Here is a 24,782-nt window from a genome sequence, read left to right as displayed (position 1 = left end):
ACCTGCTCTTGTAGCCACAGTATTTATATGGCTGGGTCACCAGTTCAGTTTCTGGTCAATGGTAACCCCCAGGATGTTGATAGCGGGGGAGGATTCAGCGATGGTAATGCCATTGAACGTCATGGGGAGGCGATGGTTGGATTCTCTGTGGTTGGAGATGGTCCTCGCCTGTTGGCACTTGCATGGGCGCGAATGTTTACTGGTCAGCCCAAGGCCGGGATATTGTCCAGGGTCTCGCCGCATTCGGACACGTCCTGCCCAGCGGGGCTGCTTCTGAGCGACTCCCGGGGCCGGGCACGTTGGCTTTGGCAGACGACGGCACTGCCGCTTGGCCCACCTCACCTCGCACCTTGGGTTCGGAGGAGCTGACGAGAAGCCCTTCGGTGGCACGGGGTCCGATCGCTTTCAGCACCCCCCACCCCCCTCTCCCTCCCCGCAAGTGCCCCCTCGGGAGGGAGTTCACGCTCTGTCATCCAAGCAACGGCCAGGAGGAAGGGTGAGGGACTCGGGAGTCAGGGAGGGGGTGGTGGTGGGCGGGGGGGAGTGGGGAACGGGGGAAGGGCACCGGTGGGGGGGAGGTGGGGGAGGTTTTCAATCCCTGGCCGCGGGCTCCTTCAGGGGCCCCGGCCGCACTCGGGGCGGGCGTAGCGCGGCGCCCCGCGCGTGGACCCGCCGGTGGGCCTGGAGGTTGGACAGGTAGGTGAAGCCCTTGCCGCAGGCCGGGCAGGTGAAGGGCCGCTCGCCGGTGTGGACCCGCCGGTGGCCCAGCAGGCTGGAGGAGTAGGTGAAGCCCTTGCCGCACTCGGGGCAGGTGAAGGGCCGCTCGCCGGTGTGGACCCGCTGGTGGGTGCGCAGGCTGAAGGACTGGGTGAAGCGCTTGCCGCAGACGGCACAGGGGTAGGGCCGCTCGCCGGTGTGGACCCGCTGGTGGGTGCGCAGGCTGAAGGCGTGGGCGAAGCGCTTGCCGCAGGCGGCGCAGGCGAAGGGCCGCTCGCCGGTGTGGACCCGCTGGTGGGTCAGCAGCCCCCCGGCGCTGACGAAGCGCTTGCGGCACAGGGGGCAGGCGAAGGGCCGCTCCCCGGTGTGGACCCGCTGGTGCTTCATCAGGCACTGGGCGCTCTTGAAGCGCTTGCCGCACTCGGCGCAGCCGAAGGGCCTCTCCTCGCTGTGGACCCGCCGGTGGGACCAGAGGGCGGAGGACTGGGCGAAGCCCTTGCCGCACACCGGGCAGGTGAAGGGCCGCTCGCCGGTGTGGGAGCGCCGGTGGGCCTCCAGCACCGAGGGGTGGAGGTAGCCCTTGCCGCAGTCCTCGCAGGCGTAGAGCCGCTCCTTGTCGTGGGTGCGCCGGTGCGTGTTGAGCTTGGCCAGGTAGATGAAGCCCTTGCCGCAGTCCTCGCACTCGTGCCAGGTGCCGCCCGCGTGGCTGCTCTTGTGCCGGGACAGCGAGGAGGTGTAGGCGAACCGCTTGCCGCACACGTCGCACTGGAACCGGCTCTCCCCGGGGCCGTGGCGGCTGCCCTTCCCTCCCGTCGGCGGAGGCCGGCCGGGCTCTGGCCCCGGCGTCACGGGCGTCTCTGGAGGCGACGGTGGGTCTGGGATTCCCGCCCCGAACTGGAGCATCTCCTCGCGCTCTGTAAAACGAGTTGAGAAAGGGTTAGGAGGGGAGGGAGCCAGGCAAACAAGTCGCGCGGCGAGATGCGGTTGGACGGCACTTGCCAAGCGATCCCGAGTGCGCCGAGAACGAACTCTCTTTTTGGAGTCAACCAATTCGACAAAGTAAAGGGGACAAAGTAAACACAGCCCCCTAAATTAGGGAACTCCGAAACCAAAGACAAAATTTCAAGGAAACTGACAGACATCGAATCGAAATGCGATTAAAGGTGTCGATAAAGCACCCCAGTCCCCCCACCGCGGGTGCCCACTGGGCACCGGAAGGCGCTAAGTATTAGGCGAACGACCGGTTGAAGGTTATCAGTCGGATTCGCAACATGCCTCGCTCACGCGCGCCAGGGACGCAGAGACCTGTCCTCTGCAGGCCAAAGGAACATGTCCAGGCATGGCGCCTTTTTTTTTGGGAATTAACCATTCTCCACGGCAACGCCACGACCAATCAGAGTCGACCTGCCAACCGATCGCCCGCCTTTTCGCACGCGGTATAATCTGTTGCTCCTTTTGACATTCTTGCATCTGTCCTGATGTGGTGCGGGATGAGAAACTTTGCCACCGTTTTGCCTTCCTCAGCAAGACTCGAGTTCTGTACCACCGAGGAACAACTCAAATACAATAAACGGGCTTTCTAAAGGCATGTTAGCAGGAACAGGAATGTCCGGGGAGGGGCAAACTGTGCTGGCGTCTATACTGCCTCATCCCAGCCTTCCACGTTATCTTTCCAATCCCCTTCTCCCTCCTATATCCGACTAGGTCCATTTTAAATGCTCCTTCTCTTACATCCCCCATTTGGATTTATCAGTAACTATCTGGATTCTCCACATAGTGTAAAAGTTCTCTCTGCGTTTACCCTGTCCAACGCATTCATCATTTTAAAGACCCCCCCTATCAGCTCTGCTCCTTTCCAAGGGAAAATGTTCCAAATTCCTTGCTCTTTCCTGGCAGGTGTACCCACGCGAAGTTACGGCACCATCCCACCAATCTTTTCTTTTCCCACTTTCTGTACCGGAACTGTACACGGTGCTCCCGGTGCGATACGGAGACCGGAACTGTACACGGTGCTCCCAGTGCGATACGGAGACCGGAACTGTACACGGTGCTCCCGGTGCGATACGGAGACCAGAACTGTACACGGTGCTCCCAGTGTGATACGGAGACCGGAACTGTACACGGTGCTCCCAGTGCGATATGAAGACCGGAACTGTACACGGTGCTCCCAGTGTGATACGGAGACAGGAACTGTACACGGTGCTCCCAGTGCGATACGGAGACCGGAACTGTACATGGTGCTCCCGGTGCGATACGGAGACCGGAACTGTACATGGTGCTCCCGGTGTGATACAGAGACCGGAACTCTACGGAGACTGGAACTATACACGGTGCTCCCAGTGTGATATGGAGACCGGAACTGTACACGGTGCTCCCAGTGCGATACGGAGAGCGAAACTGTACACGGTGCTCCCAGTGCGATACGGAGACCGGAACTGCACACGGTGCTCCCAGTGCCGTACGGAGACCGGAACTGTACACGGTGCTCCCAGTGTGATACGGAGCCCAGAACTGTACACGGTGCTCCCAAAGCGATACGGAGACCGGAACTGTACACGGTGCTCCCAGTGCGATACGGAGACCGGAACTGTACACGATACTCCCAGTGTGATACGGAGAGCGAAACTGTACACGGTGCTCCCAGTGCGATACGGAGACCGGAACTGCACACGGTGCTCCCAGTGCCGTACGGAGACCGGAACTGTACACGGTGCTCCCAGTGTGATACGGAGCCCAGAACTGTACACGGTGCTCCCAGTGCGATACGGAGACCGGAACTGTACACGGTGCTCCCAGTGTGATACGGAGCCCAGAACTGTACACGGTGCTCCCAGTGCGATACGGAGACCGGAACTGTACACGGTGCTCCCAGTGTGATACGGAGCCCAGAACTGTACACGGTGCTCCCAGTGCGATACGGAGACTGGAACTCTACGGAGACTGGAACTGTACATGGTGCTCCCGGTGTGATACGGAGAGCGAAACTGTACACGGTGCTCCCAGTGCGATACGGAGACCGGAACTGTACACGGTGCTCCCAGTGCGATACGGAGACTGGAACTCTACGGAGACTGGAACTGTACATGGTACTCCCGGTGTGATACGGAGAGCGAAACTGTACACGGTGCTCCCAGTGCGATACGGAGCCCAGAACTGTACACGGTGCTCCCAGTGCGATACGGAGACCGGAACTGTACACGGTGCTCCCAGTGCGATACGGAGACCGGAACTGTACACGGTGCTCCCAGTGCGATACGGAGACCGGAACAGTACACGGTGCTCCCAGTGATACGGAGCCCGGAACTGTACACGGTGCTCCCAGTGTGATACGGAGACCGGAGCAGTACACGGTGCTCCCAGTGTGATCTGGAGCCCGGAACTGTGGACGGTGCTCCCAGTGCGATACGGAGACCGGAACTGTGCAGTCTGCCCGGGTACACGTTTAACGTAACTCCACTACTTTTGATCTCTGCACTCAACCTCGCAAAATAAATCCACAGCTTCATTTGCCATTTTAATTCCCGTGCCAACCTGCCTCGCACGATTGGCCAGCATTGGCTGCCCATCCCTCATTTCCCCTTGAACTGAGTGGCTTGCTGGGGGGCATTTCGGAGGGCAGTTGAGAGTCAACCGCACGGAGTGTGGGTCGGGAGTCACGTTTCGTCCGGACCAGGTAAGGGCAGCACACTTCGTTCCCTCAGTGAATTCGTGAACCAGGTGGGTTTTTTTGGATCAACGGACATCAGTCACGTGGTCACCATCACTTGAGACTGACTTTGCAGTTCCAGATTTTATGGATTGAATTTAAATACCGTGGTGGGATTTGGACCCGTGGGACCCAGAGTATTAGACCGGGACTTTGGATTTACTAGCCCAGTGACATGATTTACTAGCGCCGCTGTCTCCCCGGTTTTTTCATGACTGGTTCACCTCTATCCCTGGAACCCTTTGCTCTTCTCCTTCACTCAGTTTCTTAATTGCTAAAGCTACGTTCAATACGAGCGTGCGAAATCGGAGCAGGAGGCCGTTCGGCCCCTCGAGCTCTGCTCCGCCGTTCAATGAGATCGTGGCTGATCTGTTTTGCGTTTCGAGTTCCACATTCCCGTCTACCCCCCCGCCGATAACCTTCGATCCCCTCGCCTCACGAGAATCTCTCCACTTCCGCCTTAAAAATATTCAGTGACCCCCCCCCCGTCTCCACCGGCAGAGAGTTCCAAAGTCGCACAACCCTCGGAGAGAACAAATTTCTCCTCGTCTCTGTCCTAAAAGGGCAATCCCCTAATTTTAAAACAGTGCCCCCTCCTCTAGTTCTGAACTCACCCACATCCTTTCCATGTCCATCTTGTCAAGGCCGTTCAGGATTTTGTAAACTTCAATCGAATCATCCCCCCCACTCACTCTTCTAAACTCCAGTGGTAACAAGCCTAGTCTATCCAACCCTTTCCTCATAAGACAACCCACTCATTCCAGGTATCAATCCGGTAAACCTCCTCTGAACCACCTCCAACGCATTTACATCCTTCCTTAAATAAGGAGACCAAAACTGCACACAGTATTCGAGATGCGGTCTCACCGACGCCCTGTATAACTGAAGCGTAATATCCTTACTTTCATGTTCAATATTTCTTGCAATAAAGGGTAGCGTTCCATGAGCCGCCTTAATTACTCGCTGTGCCTGCATACTAACTTTTTGTGACTCATGCACCAGAACACCCAGATCCCTCTGTACCTCGGTGGAGTTACCGTCACTGAACCTCGGCCAATCAGATTCCGACCCTTTCCTCCCGCAGTATAAATTGTTGTGAGAGATTGATCTGCTGAGCGCAAGAGGAAAAGCTTCGGCAAACGTCGGACTAGCGTGTTGCGTTCGACATCGTGGTGGGGAGGGGGTCACCGTTGACCAGAAACTGAACTGGGACCAGCCGTATAAATACTGTGGCTACAAGAGCGGGTCGGAGGCTGGGAACTCCGCAGGGAGTAACTCACCTCCCGACTCCCCCAATAAAGCCAGTCCACCATCTACAGTAACCCAGAACAGAGAAATTGAATCAGGCCATATATTTGGTACAATTCCAGAGCACGGGAAGCCAGGGGGTTAAAAACAGGCAACGGTACCATGTCAATCTGTTCAAAGCTGCGCGAGAATAAATACTCCACGTGCAGACTTGGACTGTGGGTGAGGTCTGTCTTTATTATGCAGAAGGATGCTGGGACTAGCGCAGTTTCTGGTGCTCATCTCAATGCTGCCCCAACAGCGCGCGGGGATGAGGTTGCGTATGGTGTCATGAAGCTATTAGTGTAGATAACATTTTGGAAAATATTTTGGTTTTAAAATAGAGGTTTAGTCTGCGGGTGTGTGTCTTAATTGGATTAAAGCCCAGCTGGTCTGGGTGCTTTTCGATGGGCACTAGTTTTGATGGGGAAGAGAGATAGCGTGCATTTGCGTTGTTTGAATAGAGCATTCAAGAAGTGGGGGTGAAATCTTGCACCTACCTAGCGGAGACCAAGCAATATGTTTATCTCACTCATAAAATGGTGCAGTTGAATGGGGTTTCATTGTGAAAAGATAAAGCTCAAAGAGGCTGGTGGGACGATGAGAATTTGAATTCAATCGGCGGCGGTAGGTATAACTTCAGTAGTTTTTGGGTGTGCGGGGCAAAGGCAATGTGAGATCAAAAGGCAGCTACAAGCCTCCAGCTGGCTCCACAGTGAAAAGGAACCTCATTTTGGATTGGTAAGGTGAAAGTGCTTTGCCTGGTGTCTGGTTAAGCCTATGGGTCGCTGTTGCCTTCATGGAGATTAGTTTGGGAGTTTGTTGAAAGCTGTGATCGTAGTAATTTGTAGCCATTTGTGTACACATATTTTAATCTGTGTAAACGAATAAAATGTTTCGTTTAGTTTAATGTAAAACCTCTCGAGAACTGGTGGTCTGATTCCTGAGTTTAGCATTGCATCTCAAACGCAACGCTTAAAAAAATTATAGGTTGTGACAGTTGTTTCAAGTCTCCCTGTGCGATTTTTAAGTAACTTAGCCTTTACCAATGGCATCGACAATGGTTAGCCACTGGAACTGAGACCACAGAAGATCGGCGTTCAATTCCAGTGGGGCTACTGCGATGCTGTGAACAGTGCAGATGGGACCCCACCCCATTTCGATAACGGAGATGAGGACCACAACTGACCTATCGTGTGAGGCATCAAGTGTGCATGCGTTTTCAGCCTCGCACGTGGGGAATGTGTAGGAGGGTGATGTTTTAATGATTCGTTTAGTTACAACCACACAATCCAAGTAGATTAACCGATTAAACTTTAGTACCTTAGTCTCATGTGACTGTTATTTCAAAAGCAGACAGTGTTAACTGCAGGACGCTCCTGAATCGGTACGAGACTTGCAATTGTTTGCGTTTGAATGAGCAATAACCCTGTCACGGTGCTGATTCTTGCTACCCATGCCTGGATTAATTGAATGTCGAAGGATATTTTACAGGCTTCGTCCTCTGAACACCGATTATTGCCGCGCACATAACTTTATACACACCCTGTGTGGATTTTTAAGCATTACCTACTCTGCAATCCCCCTGTCTTTAGTTTGACATCGCTTTGCTTCAGTTAGAAGCGATTTGTTTTGAAAGTAAAGACGCTCATTCCGAACACAACATCACCCAGCAGGAGGCCGCTAAACAGCAGACAGTCACGGACAAGTGACGAGGGTCAACGTGTTGAGTCCGAATGGCTTCTTAGGGACTCGAAAGGTTAACTCTGTCTCTCTCTCTCTCCACAGATACTGCCAGGCCTGCTGAGTTTTTCTGTGTTTTTTTTTAAATCTCAGATTTCCACCGTAGACATAAGACATAGGAGCAGAAATTAGGCCATTCGGCCCATCGAGTCTGCTCCGCCATTCAATCATGGCTGATAAGTTTCTCAACCCCCCATTCTCCCCGCCTTCTCCCCGTCACCTTTGATCCCCTTACCAATCAAGAACCTATCTACCTCGGTCTTAAATACACTCAATGACCTGTGGCCTCCACAGCCTTCTGTGGCAATGAATTCCATAGATTCACCACTCTCTCTGGCTAAAGAAGTTTCTCCTCATCTCTGTTCTAAAAGGTCTTCCCTTTACTCTGAGGCTGTGCCCCTCGGGTCCTAGTCTCTCCTACTAATGGAAACATCTTCCCCACGTCCCACTCTATCCAGGCCTTTCAGTATTCTGTAAGTTTCAATCAGATTCCCCACCCCCTCATCCTTCTAAACTCCATCGAGTATAGACCCAGAGTCCTCAAACGTTCCTCATATGTTAAGCCTTTCATTCCTGGGATCGTTCTCGTGAACCTCCTCTGGACCCTCTCCAGGGCCAGCACATCCTTCCTGAGATACGGGGCCCAAAATTGCTCACAATATTCTAAATGTGGTCTGACCAGAGCCTTATAAAGCCTCAGCAGCACATCCCTGCTTTTATATTCTAGTCCTCTCGAAATAAATGCAAACATTGCATTTGCCTTCCTAACTACCGACTCAACCTGCAAGTTAACCTTAAGAGAATCCTGGACTAGGACTCCTAAGTCCCCTTGCACTCCAGACTTCTGAATTCTCTCCCCATTTAGAAAATAGTTTGACTCTTGACTGCCCTCAGTGATAGCCCGAGCCAGCCATTCAGTTGAAGGGATTTATTAAGAAAGCGAGAACCAAGGGATTGATTTAAGAAGGGGGAAAATAGAATACGAGAGTAAGCTTGCAGGGAACATAAAAACTGACTGTAAAACTTTCTATAGGTATGTGAAGAGAAAAAGATTGGTGAAGACAAATGTAGGTCTCTTACAGTCAGAAACAGGGGAATTTCTAATGGGGAACAAAGAAATGGCTGACCAACTAAATACAAACTTTGGTTCTGTCTTCACCAAGGAGGACACTAATAACATACCAGAAATGTTGGGGAACACAGGGTTTAGTGAGAGGGAGGAACTGAAAGAAATCAGTATTTAGTAGGGAAATGGTGTTGGGGAAATTGATGGGATTGAAGGCCGATAAATCCCCGGAGCCTGATAATCTACATCCCAAAGTACTTAAGGAAGTGGCCCTAGAAATAGTGGATGCATTGGTGGTCATCTTCCAAGATTCTATAGACTCTGGAACAGTTCCCACAAATTGGAGGGGAGCTAATGTAACCCCACTATTTAAAAAGGGAGGCAGAGAGTAAACAAGGAATTATAGACCAGTCAGCCTGACGTCGGTAGTGGGGAGAATTCTAGAGTCCATTATAAAAGATTTAATAGCTGAGCACGTGGAAAACAGTGGCAGAATCGGACAGAGTCGGCATGGATTTACGAAAGGGAAATCATGCTTGACAAAGCTACTGGAACTTTTTGAGGGTTGATGAGGGGGGAGCCAGTGGATGTGGTTTATTTGGACTTTCAGGAGGCTTTCGACAATAAGAAATTGGCGTGTAAAATTAAAGCCCATGGGATTGGGGGGGTAGTGTGTTGAGATGGATAGAAAACTGGTTGGCAGACAGGAGACAAAGAGTAGGAATAAACGGGGTCTTTTACCGAATGGCAGGCAGCGACTAGTGGGGTACCGCAGGGATCGGCGCTGGGACCCCAGCTATTCACAATATATATTCATGATTTAGATGAGGGAATTAAGTGTAATATCTCCAGATTTGCAGATGACGCAAAGCTGGGTGGGAGGGTGAGCTGTGAAGAGGATGCAGTGTGATTTGGACAAGCTGAGTGAGTGGGAAAATACATGGCAGATGCAGTTTAATGTGGTCTCTATGTTTCTAAGGGGCAATTAGGGACGGGCATCAAACGCTGGCCTCGCCAGCGATACAAAATATCCGATGAAAGAATAAAGGGCAAAGAGACCGGCACCCCCGCCTTTGCCTATCCCCCAACTCCGGGCCTGCGTTAAACTTCATTTGCCGCTTAGCTGCCCAAGTTTTTACGTCTTCTTGAAGCCCGCAGGAGGCCGCTCGGCCCGTCGAGTCCGTGTCGGCTCTCTCTAGAAGCGACCGGCTCAGCCGCGATCCCCGTGGCCCTGCTCATCTCCCTCCCGGCGCCTGTCCGAATTTGAAATTCTCGAACCCAATAAAAAATTAAAGAGCCTGACGGCGACCACGAAACCCGTTGTCGGCTGTCGTTAAAAAAAAAACCCCATCTGGTTCACCAATGCCCTTCAGGGAAGGAAATCGGCCGTCCTTATCCGGTCTGGCCCTTACACGTGACTCCGGGTCCACAGCAGCGATGCGGTTGACTCTTCAATACCCTCTGAACAAGGGGGCAATTAGGGATGGGGCAATAAATGCTGGCCTAGCCAGCGACGCCCACATCCCCATGAATGAATAATAATAAAAGAATTCCCCTTTTGAAATCATTCGTCGTCTCCGAAGCGGCGAGTTCTAGGCTATACCTCGGCCCTTCACCCCCAGGCCCCCATGCAGCTCAGTGTCATGGAATCACACAATGGCGCAGCCAAAGGCGCAGGCCATTTGGCCTTTCCTGTCCATGCTGGTCCTCCACGAGGGCAATTCACCTCCGGCAGATCTGCCTGTGTTGAAACTGAGAACCAGGTTTGAATTCAGAAGGTTCAGAGGGGAGGTGAAAAAGCAAGCAAGAGAAGCAAAGAGGGCGGATGCCAAGAGACTGGCAGCTAACGTAAAAAGGGAATCTCAAAGTCTCCTCTGAGCGTACAAATAGCAACAATTGTGGTAAAGGGAGGGGGTAGAGCTCATGAGGGATAAAAGAATGGGATTCATGAAGGCAGGGGACATAGCTGAGGTGTTAAATGAATACCACCCTACTCTCATGTCCGTCCTTGGCCTGGCTGCAATGTTCCAGTGAAGCTCAACGCAAACTGGAGGAACAGCACCTCATCTTCCGACCAGGCGCTTTACAGCCTTCCGGGCTTAACATTGAGTTTAACAGCTTCAGATCATGAACTCTCTCCTCCATCCCCACCCCCTTTCCGATTCCCCTTTTTCCAATAATTTATAAATTTTTAAAAAGTATATTTTACTTTTCCCACCTAGTTCCATTATTTTTAAATGTATTTCCATCCATTGTTTCATCTCCACCTATTAGCCTATTTCGATCCCTTCCCCCCACCCCCACTAGGGCCATCTGCCACTAGCTTGCTACCCTTAATGTCCCCATTAGCACCTCCTTTAGCTGATATTACCACCGTCAACACCCCTTTGTCCTCTTGTCCGTGACATCTTTGGCAATCTCTCCTTTGCCTCCACCTATCACTGGCCCTCTATCCAGCTCTATCTGTCCCACCCCCCCCCAACCAGCTTATATTTCACCTCATTTCTATATTTCCTCAGTCATACGGACTCGAAACGTTAACTGTGCTCCTCTCCGCAGATGCTGTCAGACCTGCTGAGTTTTTTCCAGCTATTTTTTATCATTATTATTTGTGTTAAATGAATACTTTGTCTTGACCGAGGAAGATGTTATGCCGATATTGGTGAAAGAAGGGGTAGGTCAGGACACTAGAAGGGTTCAAAATTGATGCGGAGGAGGTATTGGATAGGCCGCTTGGACTTGAAATTGTTAAGGCACCAGAACCAGATGAGATGCACCCAAGGATAGGGAGGGAAGCAAGTGTGGAAATTTGTAGAGGCGCCAGCCAGACATTTTCAGTCTTCCCTAGTCTTTGGGGTGGTGCCAGAGGACTGGAGAACTGCTAATGTCACACCCTTGATCAGAAAAAAGGGATAAGGATAAGCCAAGGCAAGTTATAGGCCAGTCAGTTTAACTTCGGAGGTTGGGAAACTGCTAGAAACTATAACTAGGGACAGAGTTAATCGTCACATGGACAAAGGCGGGTGAATTAAGGGGAGCCGGAATGGATCTCTTAAGGGAAAAATCGTGTTTAACTAACTTGCTGGAGTTTTTTTTGGAAGAGGTGACAGAGAGGGTTGATGTGAGGAATGCCGTTGATGTGGTGTACGTGGAGTTCCAGAAAGCATTCGATACAGTGCCACACAACAGACTTGTGAGAACAGGTCATGGGATAAAAGGGACAGTAGCAAATTGGACGAGTGACGGTAAACGGTCAATGGATGTTCTTCGGACTGGGGGAAGGTATTGGGACCCTTGCTTTTCCTGATATATATATATGGACCTTCGTGTACAGGGAACATTGCGAACGGTGAGGAGGATGGTGTGGAACTTCAACAGGGGGCAATATAAAGTAAAGGATACAGTTCTATAAAAGGGTGTGCAGGAGCAGAGGGACCTGGGGTGTATTTGGTTTGGTCGGTAGAACGCGTAGAGACAGTGTAAAATAAAGGGACATCTCTACCGGAGGGGCAGCAGAGGGAGCTGGGTGTTATCTGTGTATAAATCAATTGGAGGTGGTAGGACAGGCGGGGGAGAGCGGTGAATGAAGCAGACAGTATCCTGGGCTTTATTAATAGGGGCAGAGAGTACAAGAGCAGGGAGGTTATGTTGAACCTGTATAAGGCACTGGTTAGACCTCAGCTGGAGTTCTGGGCACCACACTATAGGAAGGATGTAAAGATTGGAGAGGTTTGGTTGGGAGGCAGGGTCAGTCGAGGCGTTCCAGAGGGAGTGGGGAATGATCGCATGATCATTCGAACAGAAACAATCTGCAGGGCTATGGTGGGGAGGGGGCGCGAAGGCAGGAGAATGGCACTCGGTCAGATGCTCATTCAGAGAGCCCGGTGCACAGGCATGGCGATGGGCTGAATGGCCTCCTCTTGCACGGTAACAATTCTGTGATCCAAATTATTAACGCGAGTGACGAGCCAGAGATCCCGGTGGATACGATTTCGATTTTCCTCCGATCGGAATAACTACCCGTGGCAACGCAGAAAATTGGAGCAGGAGGAGGCCATTCGGCCCCTTGAGCCTGCTTCTCCCATTCATTAAGATCACGGCCGATCATCCGACTCAATAGCCTGGCTCCCCGCTTTCTCCCCACACCCTTTGATCCCTTTCGCCCCCCACCCTCCCCACCAAGAGCGACATCTAACTCCCTCTGGAAAACACGCAAGGTTTTGGCCTCGACTACTTTGTGTGGTAGCGAATTCCACAGGCTCACCGCTCTCCGGGTGAAGAAGTTTCTCCTCGTCCCAGTCCCCTTCGCTCTAGCTCTCTGCTTCCCAATTTGTAACGGACTTTTCATTGTGTTCGGAGGGATAAACACCATAATCGGGGAGGGAGGGAGGGAGGGAGATGGTGGGTGTAGTGGTGTTGCCACTGGACCCTTATCCGGTCTGGCCCTACACGTGACTCCAGACCCACAGCGATGCCGTTGACTCTTAACTCCACTCACTATTTCCAGTTCCGGATCGAAGCGGGGGAGGGGGGGGGGGGGGGGGGGGTGGAGTTCGGAGCCTATCCCGCCAGGCAGAGGCGGGGTACGCTCAGGGGGTACGGGACTCCAGTCCATCACAGGGGCACACAGAAATCACAGAGTGCTGGAGAGGCCCTTCGGCCCATCGAGTCTGCACCGACACCGTGAGAAACGCCTGACCTACCTACCTAATCCCCGTTTACCAGCACTTGGCCCCATAGCCTTGAATGTTTATGAGGTGCCAAGTGCTCATCCAGGGACTTTTTAAAGGATGTGAGGCTAACCCGCCTCCACCACCCTCCCAGGCAGCGCATTCCAGACCCTCACCACCCTCTGGGTAAAAAAAGTTTTTCCTCACATCCCCCCCCCTCCACTAAACCTCCTGCCCCTCACCTTGAACTTATGTCTCCCTCGTGACTGACCCTTCAACTAAGGGGAACAGCTGCTCCCTATCCACCCTGTCCATGCCCCCTCATAATCTTGTACACCTCGATCAGGGTCGCCCCCTCAGTCTTCTCTGCTCCAACGAAACCAACCCAAGTCTATCCAAACCTCTCTTAGTAACTTCAATGTTTCATCCCCAGGCAACATCCTGGTGAATCTCCTCTGCACCCCCCTCCCAGTGCCATCACATCCTTCCTATAATGTGGCGACCAGAACTGCACACAGTACTCCAGCTGTGGCCTCACCAAGGGTCTACACAACTCCAACATCACCTCCCTACTTTTGTAATCTATGCCTCGATTGATAAAGGCAAGTGTCCCATGTGCCTTTTTCACCACCCCCACTAATAAGCCCCCTCCGCCTTCAGAGATCTATGGACAGTTTTAAGACCGAGATAGACAGGTTCTTGATGGGTAAGGGGGGATCAAAGGTGACGGGGAGAAGGCGGGAGAATGGGGCTTGAGAAACTTATCAGCCATGATTGAATGGCGGAGCAGACTCGATTGGCCTAATTTCTGCTCCTATGTCTTATGGTCAATGGCCTACACTTATGGACACACACGCCAAGGTCCCTTTGTTCCTCAGAACTCGGGGAGAGAGACTGCGAGGTTCTTGAGCGAACGGATAAGAGGGAGGGAGAAGGTATTGGAGGTGTTGGGGCAGTGGGAAGCAAGCTGCAAGCTCCACACCCGAGGGCGCGGGATCCAACCCGGGTCCCCTGGAGCTGTGGGGCAGAAGGCAGCAACCACGGTCTGTACCGCCCCACCCCCCTCTGGAATGGCCGAGCCAGCCGCTCAGCTCAGGGGGCAATTAGGGACGGGCAATAAACGTCGTCCCACGCCCACGTCCCGTGAGAGAGGTTGAAAGGGAATCCTCTGCATTTGGACCCTCCGGACGGTGAAGTCCTTGCAAAGCTAAACGTGTTTCCTATCCAGAGTCACCTCTGTCCCACTTCCCGTCGCTATTTTGGGTCCATTGTTCTGAAAGGAGCCGACGAGGGGGGTTTGAACCGAGCAGGCAGGAATCGCAACATCCTGAATAAGGACATGAGAATCGGGAGCAGGAGTAGGCAAATTCAGCCCCTCGAGACTGCCCCGCCATTCAATACGATCGTGGCTGATCTCATTTCGGCCTCGACTCCGATTTGCCGCCCTCTTCCCCCATAACCTTTCAACCCCGTTACTAATTAAAAATCTGTCTATCTCCTCCTTTAAATTTATTCAGCGTCCCGGCATCCACTGCGTTCTGAGGTAGCGAATCCCACAGATTCACCACCCTTTGAGAAAAGTAATTCCTCCTCATCTCTGATTTAAATCTACCACCCCTTAGCCTGAAACTATGGCCTCTCGTTCTAGAATGCCCCACAAGGGGAAACATCCTCTCCACGTCTAACAGCGCCGTGGGTGTACCTACACCACAGGGACAAAATCCTGGAACTCCCTCCCTAACAGCGCTGTGGGTGTACCTACACCACAGGGACAAAATCCTGGAACTCCCTCCCTAACAGCGCTGTGGGTGTACCTACACCACGGGGACAAAATCCTGGAACTCCCTCCCTAACAGCGCCGTGGGTGTACCTACACCACAGGGGACAAAATCCTGGAACTCCCTCCCTAACAGCGCTGTGGGTGTACCTACACCACAGGGACTGCAGCGGTTCAAGAAGGCGGCTCACCCACTAACTTCTCAAGGGGCAATTGGGGATGGGCAACATACGCTCACACCCCATGAACCGATAAAAAAGAAGCAGCAGGCAATAGATTGGCTAATCGTCTTAAATATTCTGATCGGAATGTTTTTCCGAGCCAAGCATCTTAAGAGACGCTGAGCGGAGACGAGTAAACGGAAGATACAGGCAAAACCGTGATTTGAGTGAATTGGCAGAATTGGTTCGAAGGGCTGAATGGCCTCTTCCCGTCCTTATCTGGTCAGGCCTTATGATCCAAAACCTTGACAACGTTCAACAACATAAAACTGCTGGAATGAGAGATGTCAGTGAAGCTTTTCATCCTGCGCTCATTGGGACAAATGCAAGAATGTCAAATTTCAAACTCTCACAACAATTTACACCACATGAGAGAAAAGTGCCGATTTGGTCGGCAAGTCGACTCTGATTGACTGAGCTGTTGCCGTGGAGAAAGAGAAGGGGAGCGATAGGCTCCCGCAAGCTCCTGGGTAATTCAAAAATGGCAAGGCTTGAACATATTCCTTTTGTTTGCAGAGAACAGGTTCCTGTGCACGAATGTTCGCCCGAAAGCCTCGGCAAGCTATCTGTCCTTTCAGCAATATTCAACTTCAGCACCAGCATGCAACCGATCATAGAATGTCTCAAAGTGTTTCATGACAGCGGAACTCAAACAAAGTTTGGGACTGAACAAGATCATTTATCAGAACATGATGACAAAACACGTGGGCAAAGGAGTCAGTTTAAGAAGTGCTTGAAGGGGGGAGAGAGAGAGAGAGAGAAATGGGAGGGTTGTAGAGGCTGGAGGAAGTTACAGAGATAGGGAGGGTTGTAGGGGCTGGAGGAGGTTACAGAGATAGGGAGGGTTGTAGGGGCTGGCGGAGGTTACAGAGATAGGGAGGGTTGTAGGGGCTGGAGGAGGTGACAGAGATAGGGAGGGTTGTAGGGACTGGAGGAGGTTACAGAGATTAACAGGGTTGTTGGGACCAGAGAAAGTTACAGAGATAGGGAGGGGTGTAGGGGGTGGGAGGAGGTTACAGAGATAGGGAGGGGTGTAGGGGCTGGAGGAGGTTACAGAGATAGGGAGGGTTGTAGGGGCTGGAGGAAGTTACAGAGATAGGGAGGGGTGTAGGGGCTGGAGGAGGTTATAGAGATAGGGAGGGGTGTAGGGGGCTGGAGGAGGTTACAGAGATAGGGAGGGGTGTGGGGTCTGGAGGAGCTTACAGAGATAGGGAGGGGTGTAGGGGCTGGAGGAGGTTACAGAGATAGGGAGGGTTGTAGGGGCTGGAGGAAGTTACAGAGATAGGGAGGGGTGTAGGGGCTGGAGGAGGTTATAGAGATAGGGAGGGGTGTAGGGGGCTGGAGGAGGTTACAGAGATAGGGAGGGGTGTAGGGTCTGGAGGAGCTTACAGAGATAGGGAGGGGTGTAGGGGCTGGAGGAGCTTACAGAGATAGGGAGGGGTGTAGGGTCTGGAGGAGGTTATAGAGATAGGGAGGGGTGTAGGGGGCTGGAGGAGGTTACAGAGATAGGGAGGGGTGTAGGGTCTGGAGGAGCTTACAGAGATAGGGAGGGTTGTAGGGACTGGAGGAGGTTACAGAGATTAACAGGGTTGTTGGGACCAGAGAAAGTTACAGAGATAGGGAGGGGTGTAGGGGGTGGGAGGAGGTTACAGAGATAGGGAGGGGTGTAGGGGCTGGAGGAGGTTACAGAGATAGGGAGGGTTGTAGGGGCTGGAGGAAGTTACAGAGATAGGGAGGGGTGTAGCGACTGGAGGAGGTTATAGAGATAGGGAGGGGTGTAGGGGGCTGGAGGAGGTTACAGAGATAGGGAGGGGTGTAGGGTCTGGAGGAGCTTACAGAGATAGGGAGGGGTGTAGGGGCTGGAGGAGGTTACAGAGATAGGGAGGGTTGTAAGGGATGGATGGGGTTACAGAGCTAGGGAGGGTTGTAGGGGCTGGAAGAGGTTACAGAGATAGGGAGGGTTGTAAGGGCTGGAAGAGGTTACAGAGATAGGGAGGGTTGTAGGGACTGAGGGAGGTTACAGAGATGGGGAGGGTTATAGGGGTGAGGTTACAGAGATTGGGAGGGGTGTAAGGGTCAGAGGAGGTTACAGAGATAGGGACGGTTGTAGGGGCTGGAGGAGGTTACAGAGATAGGGAGGGAGGATTGTAGGGGGCTGGAGGAGGTTACAGAGATAGGGAGGGTTGTAGGGGGCTGGAGGAGGTTACAGAGATAGGGAGGGGTGTAGGGGCTGGAGGAGGTTACAGAGATAGGGAGGGGTGTAGGGGGCTGGAGGAGGTTACAGAGATAGGGAGGGGTGTAGGGGGCTGGAGGAGGTTACAGAGATAGGGAGGGGTGTAGGGACTGGAGGAGGTTACAGAGATAGGGAGGGGTGTAGGGTGCTGGAGGAGGTTACAGAGATAGGGAGGGGTGTAGGGGGCTGGAGGAGGTTACAGAGATAGGGAGGGGTGTAGGGGCTGGAGGAGGTTACAGAGATAGGGAGGGTGTAGGGCCTGGAGGAGGTTACAGAGATAGGGAGGGGGTGTAGGGGCTGGAAGAGGTTACAGAGATAGGGAGGGTTGTAGGGACTGGAGGAGGTTACAGAGATTAACAGGGTTGTTGGGACCAGAGAAAGTTACAGAGATAGGGAGGGGTGTAGGGGGTGGGAGGAGGTTACAGAGATAGGGAGGGGTGTAGGGGCTGGAGGAGGTTACAGAGATAGGGAGGGTTGTAGGGGCTGGAGGAAGTTACAGAGATAGGGAGGGGTGTAGCGACTGGAGGAGGTTATAGAGATAGGGAGGGGTGTAGGGGGCTGGAGGAGGTTACAGAGATAGGGAGGGGTGTGGGGTCTGGAGGAGCTTACAGAGATAGGGAGGGGTGTAGGGGCTGGAGGAGGTTACAGAGATAGGGAGGGTTGTAGGGGCTGGAGGAAGTTACAGAGATAGGGAGGGGTGTAGTGGCTGGAGGAGGTTATAGAGATAGGGAGGGGTGTAGGGGGCTGGAGGAGGTTACAGAGATAGGGAGGGGTGTAGGGTCTGGAGGAGCTTACAGAGATAGGGAGGGGTGTAGGGGCTGGAGGAGGTTACAGAGATAGGGAGGGTTGTAAGGGATGGATGGGGTTACAGAGCTAGGGAGGGTTGTAGGGGCTGGAAGAGGTTACAGAGATAGGGAGGGTTGTAAGGGCTGGAAGAGGTTACAGAGATAGGGAGGGTTGTAGGGACTGAGGGAGGTTACAGAGATGGGGAGGGTTGTAGGGGTGAGGTTACAGAGATTGGGAGGGGTGTAAGGGTCAGAGGAGGTTACAGAGATAGGGACGGTTGTAGGGGCTGGAGGAGGTTACAGAGATAGGGAGGGAGGATTGTAGGGGGCTGGAGGAGGTTACAGAGATAGGGAGGGTTGTAGGGGGCTGGAGGAGGTTACAGAGATAGGGAGGGGTGTAGGGGCTGGAGGAGGTTACAGAGATAGGGAGGGGTGTAGGGGGCTGGAGGAGGTTACAGAGATAGGGAGGGGTGTAGGGGGCGGGAGGAGGTTACAGAGATAGGGAGGGGTGTAGGGACTGGAGGAGGTTACAGAGATAGGGAGGGGTGTAGGGTGCTGGAGGAGGTTACAGAGATAGGGAGGGGTGTAGGGGGCTGGAGGAGGTTACAGAGATAGGGAGGGGTGTAGGGGCTGGAGGAGGTTACAGAGATAGGGAGGGTGTAGGGCCTGGAGGAGGTTACAGAGATAGGGAGGGGGTGTAGGGGCTGGAGGAGGTTACAGAGATAGGGAGGGGTGTAGGGGCTGGAGGAGGTTACAGAGATAGGGAGGGGTGTAGGGGCTGGAGGGGGTTACAGAGATAGGGAGGGGGTGAGGATGTCCCAGAGTGAGTTGAAAGTGGGGTTGAGAATTTTAAAACCAGGTGTTGATGGACTGGGAACCCTGTAGGTAACTGAGGGTCGGGGTGGACCGGGACGCGGGGAACTGAGCCTTTGGAGGGTAGAAGATGAGTGACCGGCCAGGAGAGCGCTGGAGAGGTCAAGTACAGAGTTAACAATTACGCCGAGGGCTGTGGCTGATTTATTTGGGGATGTTGAGTGACTGAGACCCAGCCAAGAGTTGGCATCCGATAAAACAGCTGGTGCCAGCATAATGATCATCTCCATTCCTGCCACCCTCTGGGCCTGGTTACACTGGCACAGATTCAGACAGTTTGGCAGGAATGACACATTCCGCACCTGAGCAGGAAGCCAGCGCAGTCAGCAGGTTAATTCGGAGCTGATGCAGTCAACAGACAAACATCAGGGCAATGAAACGTTTAACCCCCTCAGTGTTTCCAGTGTCAGGACGAAGGCAGAAGGCACCCCGAGGGAGCTTTACTCTGTATCTAACCCCGTGCTGTACCTGTCCTGGGAGTGTTTGATGGGGACAGTGTAGAGGGAGCTTTACTCTGTATCTTACCCCGTGCTGTACCTGTCCTGGGAGTGTTTGATGGGGACGGTGTAGAGGGAGCTTTACTCTGTATCTTACCCCGTGCTGTACCTGTCCTGGGAGTGTTTGATGGGGACAGTGTAGAGGGAGCTTTACTCTGTATCTTACCCCGTGCTGTACCTGTCCTGGGAGTGTTTGATGGGGACGGTGTAGAGGGAGCTTTACTCTGTATCTAACCCCGTGCTGTACCTGTCCTGGGAGTGTTTGATGGGGACAGTGTCGAGGGAGCGTTCCTCTGTCATCCCTTCCCACACTCCCAGAGGGCGCTTCCAATGATCCAGGGACGCAGGCATCGGGACAATCAAGCTCACAGGGACACAAATAGTCTTTTGAGGTTTTATTGAGAGTGCTGGTGATGGACCTCCTGTGGCGAGACGACAACCGACAGTCCGCCCCGTTATCCACGTGTACACAAGCCTTGAGAGTAAGGTCAGAGTCACCTTGTGTCTTTACGCTCGTTCTCGGAATAGGGGCTACACAGATTCAACAACGTTTCGTTGAGCAGGAGGAGAGAGAAACTCACAACAACAGACCGGGCTGATTAATAAACAGGAACGCGAGTGGCTGAGGGGGTCAGTTACCAAGCGGGGCAACGATTGCAGCCGATCGAGGGTTCGCGGGGAAAAGCCTTTCCCACCCGGAGGGCGTAGGAGGGTCTGGGATTGGCTGCCTGAGTTGGTGGTTGAGGCTGAAATGAGGAGACACGATGGGCTGAATGGCCCCCTTTTCTGCGCTATAAGCTTTCTAAGATTCTGTCGTACGTCATAAGGCCGCCAATGTAAGATAGTCCCTCATAAGGGCCATTAGGGGGGGAGGGAATTCAGGAGAGGCTTCTTTAACCGGAAAGCAGGGGGGGACGGACGTGGGACTCGCTCCCACGGGGAGTGGTCGAGGTGAATCGTGTCGATGTGTTTAAGGTGGGGGAAGCTGGATAAAGGCACAAAGGAGAGAGGAAGGGGTGGGGGAGGGGGAGGCAGATGAGGAGTGGGTGGGAAGAGGCTTGTAAGATGATACAAAGATCGGTGGAGGGACAGGTAGTATTGAGGAGGCGGGGAGGCTGCAGAAGGATTTGGACAGGTTAGGAGAATGGGCAAAGAAGTGGCAGATGGAATACAATGTGGGGAAGTGTGAGGTCATGCACTTTGGTAGGAAGAATAGAGGCATAGACTATTTTCTAAATGGGGAGAGAATTCAGAAATCTGGAGTGCAAAGGGACTTGGGAGTCCTAGTCCAGGATTCTCTTAAGGTTAACTTGCAGGTTGAGTCGGTAGTTAGGAAGGCAAATGCAATGTTGGCATTTATTTGGAGAGGACTAGAATATAAAAGCAGGGATGTGCTTGCTGAGGTTTTATAAGGCTCTGGTCAGACCACATTTAGAATATTGTGAGCAATTTTGGGCCCCGTATCTCAGGAAGGATGTGCTGGCCCCTGGAGAGGGGTCCAGAGGAGGTTCTCCCTTGCTGGAGATGGCCATTGCCTGGCCGTTACCAGGATTCCGTCCCTAACAGCGCTGTGGGTGTACCTACAGCACAGGGGACAAAATCCTGGAACTCCCTCCCTAACAGCGCTGTGGGTGTACCTACACCACAGGGGACAAAATCCTGGAACTCCCTCTCTAACAGCGACGTGGGTGTACCTACACCACAGGGACTGCAGCGGACCAAGAAGGCAGCTCACCCCCACCTTCTCAAGGGGGAAATTAGGGATGGGTATATAAATGCTGGGCTAGTCAATGGCGCCCACATCCCGTGAGTGAATTAAAGAAAAGAGGGATGAGGGGCGGGGGGGGATTTTAGCAATTGGGTGAGGGCGGGAGAAGCTGGGGCTGTTCTCCCCGGGGTGAAGGCGATCAAGGGGACGTCTGACCGAGGGGGATCCGATCAGGACAGGTTCGGATAAGGCCGATGTGGAAAAGCTGCTGTTTCCGTTAGTTGACGGAACAAGGACTTGTTGTGGGCGGGTAGCGGGGGGGGCGCGGTGGCACAGATTTAAGATTCTGGTGCCGCTTGGCGGGGAGGGGCAGTGAGCAGGAAACCTGTTTCCGCGGCGAGCGGTGAGGACCTGGGACTCGCTGCCCCGAGGGTGGCGAAGGATTCCGAAGGGGGGGGGTATAGGGCGGGCGCTCGAGGGGTCACAGGGTAAGGGGCGGGCTGACTGGATTGCTCTGTGAGGAGCTGGCATGGACTCGAGGGGCCGAATGGTGCCCCGCTGACCGGTTACGGGTCGGGGTTTTCCCTCGGGAGCCTTGGCCAGGCCGGCTGACGGTGGGCGGGCACTTTGACAGGGCGACGGGTGTAGCCCTTGCCGCACTCGGAGCAGGTGTACGGCCTCTCACCGGTGTGCCGGCCCACGTGGCTTCTCCAGGCCGGACGCTCGGCCGAACCCCCGCCCCCTCCCCGCCCCGCGACACGGAGCACGTGTGCGGCGCTCTCTCTCTCCTCGCCGCCGTGGCCGCTCGCTCCTTCCGTGCGCGGAGGCTGCCGGTGCTCGGGCTCCCGGGATGGAGGGGGTGTCGGTAGGTGGTGGTGGAGGGGTGGGGCGGTGGGTGGGTAGGTGGTGAGGAGGAGGGGGCGGTGAGGAGTAGAGCGGCCCTCCTGTTTTTGTTTTTTGTTGCTTGGGTCCTCTTGGCTACGTTTGGCTCGGTTCCTCCCGGGCTGCCAGGTCCTCCTGTTTTTTTTATATATATATATATAGCCCTGTAGAATTATTTCAGAGAGGGTCCTCACCCGTCCCCCTCCCCCTACCCCAACACCATCACCACTATCCCCCCCTACCTCCCCCACCACAGCCATTAACCCAAAGGCTCGCTACAGGGGCACCTTAAGGGGTCGTGAATCTGTGCACCCGCTCATGGTTGGCGCCCGGAGAAGTTGGGGATGGAGGGAGGGAAGGGAGGGAAAGGAGGGAAAGGAGGGAAGGGAGGGAAGGGAGGAAGGGGGAAGGGAGGGGAAGGAAGGGAGAGAGGGAGGGGAGGGGAGGGGAGGGAGGAAGGGAGGAAGGGGGAAGGGAGGGGAAGGAAGGGAGGGAAGGGAGGGAGGGAGAGAGGGGGTTGGTACGGAGTGTACAAGCATAAAATGGCCACTGCCGTTGCTGGAGAGGGAGAATGTTTCAGTAAAAGGGGAGGGCGCGCGGCCCCCAAGCGCTCGCCAACACGCAAATCAGGAGCAGTAGGGTGAGAGAAGAGGGGGAGGGGGGGGGGGGTTTAGAGAGAGATAAAGAAAGAGAGAGAGAGACACACACACAGAGGGAGACAGGGGAGGAACGCAGGGCTTCAGAGCAGGAGGGGGCCACTCGGCCCCTCTCCAGCCTGCTCTCGCCCCCCCGTTCATTAGGGTCAGGGCTGATCTGATTGTGTCCTTAACTCCGCTTTTCCTGCCTATCACCCTTGGCTCCCTCGTCGATGGAGAATCTGTCTCACTCGGGCCTCGAGTGTATTCAGTGTCCCGGCCTCCACCCGCTCTCTCTCTGGGGGAGAGAAAGAGAGAGAGTTCCACAGGCTGACCACCCTCCGAGAGAGGAAATCCCTCCTCGTCTCCGTGGGGAGAGCCCCTCATTCTGTCACCCTGTCCCGTCCCCTCCTGCAGTCCCCAGTTCTCATTTGGGGAACATCCCTAATCTGCTCTTCCTGCCTTTCCCCTCCAATGGGGAGGGGGTGGGGGTTGTTGTTGTTGTTGGGGCTGGGGTTCTCAATGAATTGAGGTTTGCTACAGTCTGGGGAACCTTTTGAAGGTTTATTCTGGGGACTGAAGGGTTCACTCATCCATCACCTACTTACTTCCGGGGTCAGCACAGGCTGGCAAGGCATACAGCGCATGCGCCATGTAACAGCTGCCAGTGCGCATGCTCCGTGGCGCAGTGCCTCCCTCTCAGAGACCAGCTGCCAGTGCGCATGCTCCGTGGCGCTGCGTCCCCTCAAAGAGACCAGCAGCCAGTGCGCATGCTCCGTGGCGCAGTGTGTCTATTCCCCCCCCCCCCCCAGGAGACCTACAGCCAGTGCGCATGCTCTGCGTCGCACCCAAAGCCTTGCAACCAATGCGCGCATGCTCCGGGACGCTGAGCCCCACCCACCCAACCAACCAACCAACCAACCAACCACAAAGACCTGCAGCAAATGCGCATGCTCGAAGTGCAGCTGCCCCCCGAGGGCCAGTGCGCATGCTCAGAGATAGGCGGCCGAGCAGCCAATGCAAATGCTCCGAAACTCACTCCCTACCCACCTCGCCCACCCCCTCTCCCGTATCCAGGAGGCAGCGGCCAGTGCGCTTGCGCAGCGATCCCTCGCTCGTGGCCCCTCCGAATAACGGTCAAGAGTCGGAATGACGAGGCAAAAAGCGTGTCTGACTCACAGACCGGAGTGTGAGGGAGGGAAGTGGTGCTGGGGAAAAGGGGGGAAATAAAAGATGCAAATCACGAACCTGCCGGTCCCGGGAAGCCGCAGCGAGCAGATTTCAGCTCCTCGGAGGAAGGGCGGCCGGCTCGGCGGACACGTGATCGGGGGGGGGGGGGAAGACGGACGGAGGGATTGAGTGGGTGGGGGGCGCGCGCTCGGCCACGCCCCTCCTGCGGCCCTGCTTTTGATCGATGTCGGCTTCAGCCAATCGGGAGCGAGTGGGCGGCGCCTGGAGGACCCAGACGCCCGTGACTCCTCCAACCAATCCGATAAGCAGGGGGCGGGGCTGCGTCTGCCTGATTGACGGGTCTGCAGGGCAGCCTCTTATCTGCGAGCGCCTTTGTTCAGAGGGGCAGCCTCTGAGGGGGGAGGGAAAGGGGGGGGAGGGAAAGGAGGGGGAGGGGGAGGGAAAGGAGGGGGAGGGGGGAGGGAAAGGAGGGGGAGGGGGGAGGGAAAGGAGGGGGAGGGGGGAGGGAAAGGAGGGGGAGGGGGGAGGGAAAGGAGGGGGGAGGGGAAGGGAGGGGGGAGGGAAAGGGGAGGGGGAGGGGGGAGGGAAAGGGAAGGGAGGGGGGAGGGAAAGGGAAGGGAGGGGGGAGGGAAAGGGAAGGGAGGGGGGAGGGGAGGGGAGGGGGGAGGGGAGGGGAAGGGAGGGGGGAGGGGAAGGGAGGGGGGAGGGAAAGGGGAGGGGGAGGGGGGAGGGAAAGGGAAGGGAGGGGGGAGGGAAAGGGAAGGGAGGGGGGAGGGAAAGGGAAGGGAGGG

General features: G+C 54.5%; 1 protein-coding gene across 1 annotated transcript; it reads right to left on the bottom strand.

Moving 5' to 3' along the window:
- Positions 1-586: 586 nt before the first annotated feature.
- LOC144673429 (uncharacterized) lies at positions 587-24,133 on the bottom strand. The gene is made up of 2 exons (XM_078535272.1): positions 24,049-24,133; positions 587-1,631 (listed from the first exon to the last, which is right to left on the bottom strand). Exon 2 carries the CDS (start codon positions 1,618-1,620, stop codon positions 592-594), a length of 1,029 nt encoding a protein of 342 aa, XP_078391398.1. The 5' UTR covers positions 1,621-1,631; positions 24,049-24,133; the 3' UTR covers positions 587-591.
- Positions 24,134-24,782: the final 649 nt, after the last annotated feature.

The sequence above is a fragment of the Cetorhinus maximus genome, unplaced genomic scaffold (genome assembly GCF_964194155.1).
Source record: "Cetorhinus maximus unplaced genomic scaffold, sCetMax3.hap1.1 HAP1_SCAFFOLD_363, whole genome shotgun sequence".
NCBI lineage: Eukaryota > Metazoa > Chordata > Chondrichthyes > Lamniformes > Cetorhinidae > Cetorhinus > Cetorhinus maximus.
Note: the sequence above shows the minus strand (reverse complement) of the source record. Positions and strands in the feature narration are given on the sequence as shown.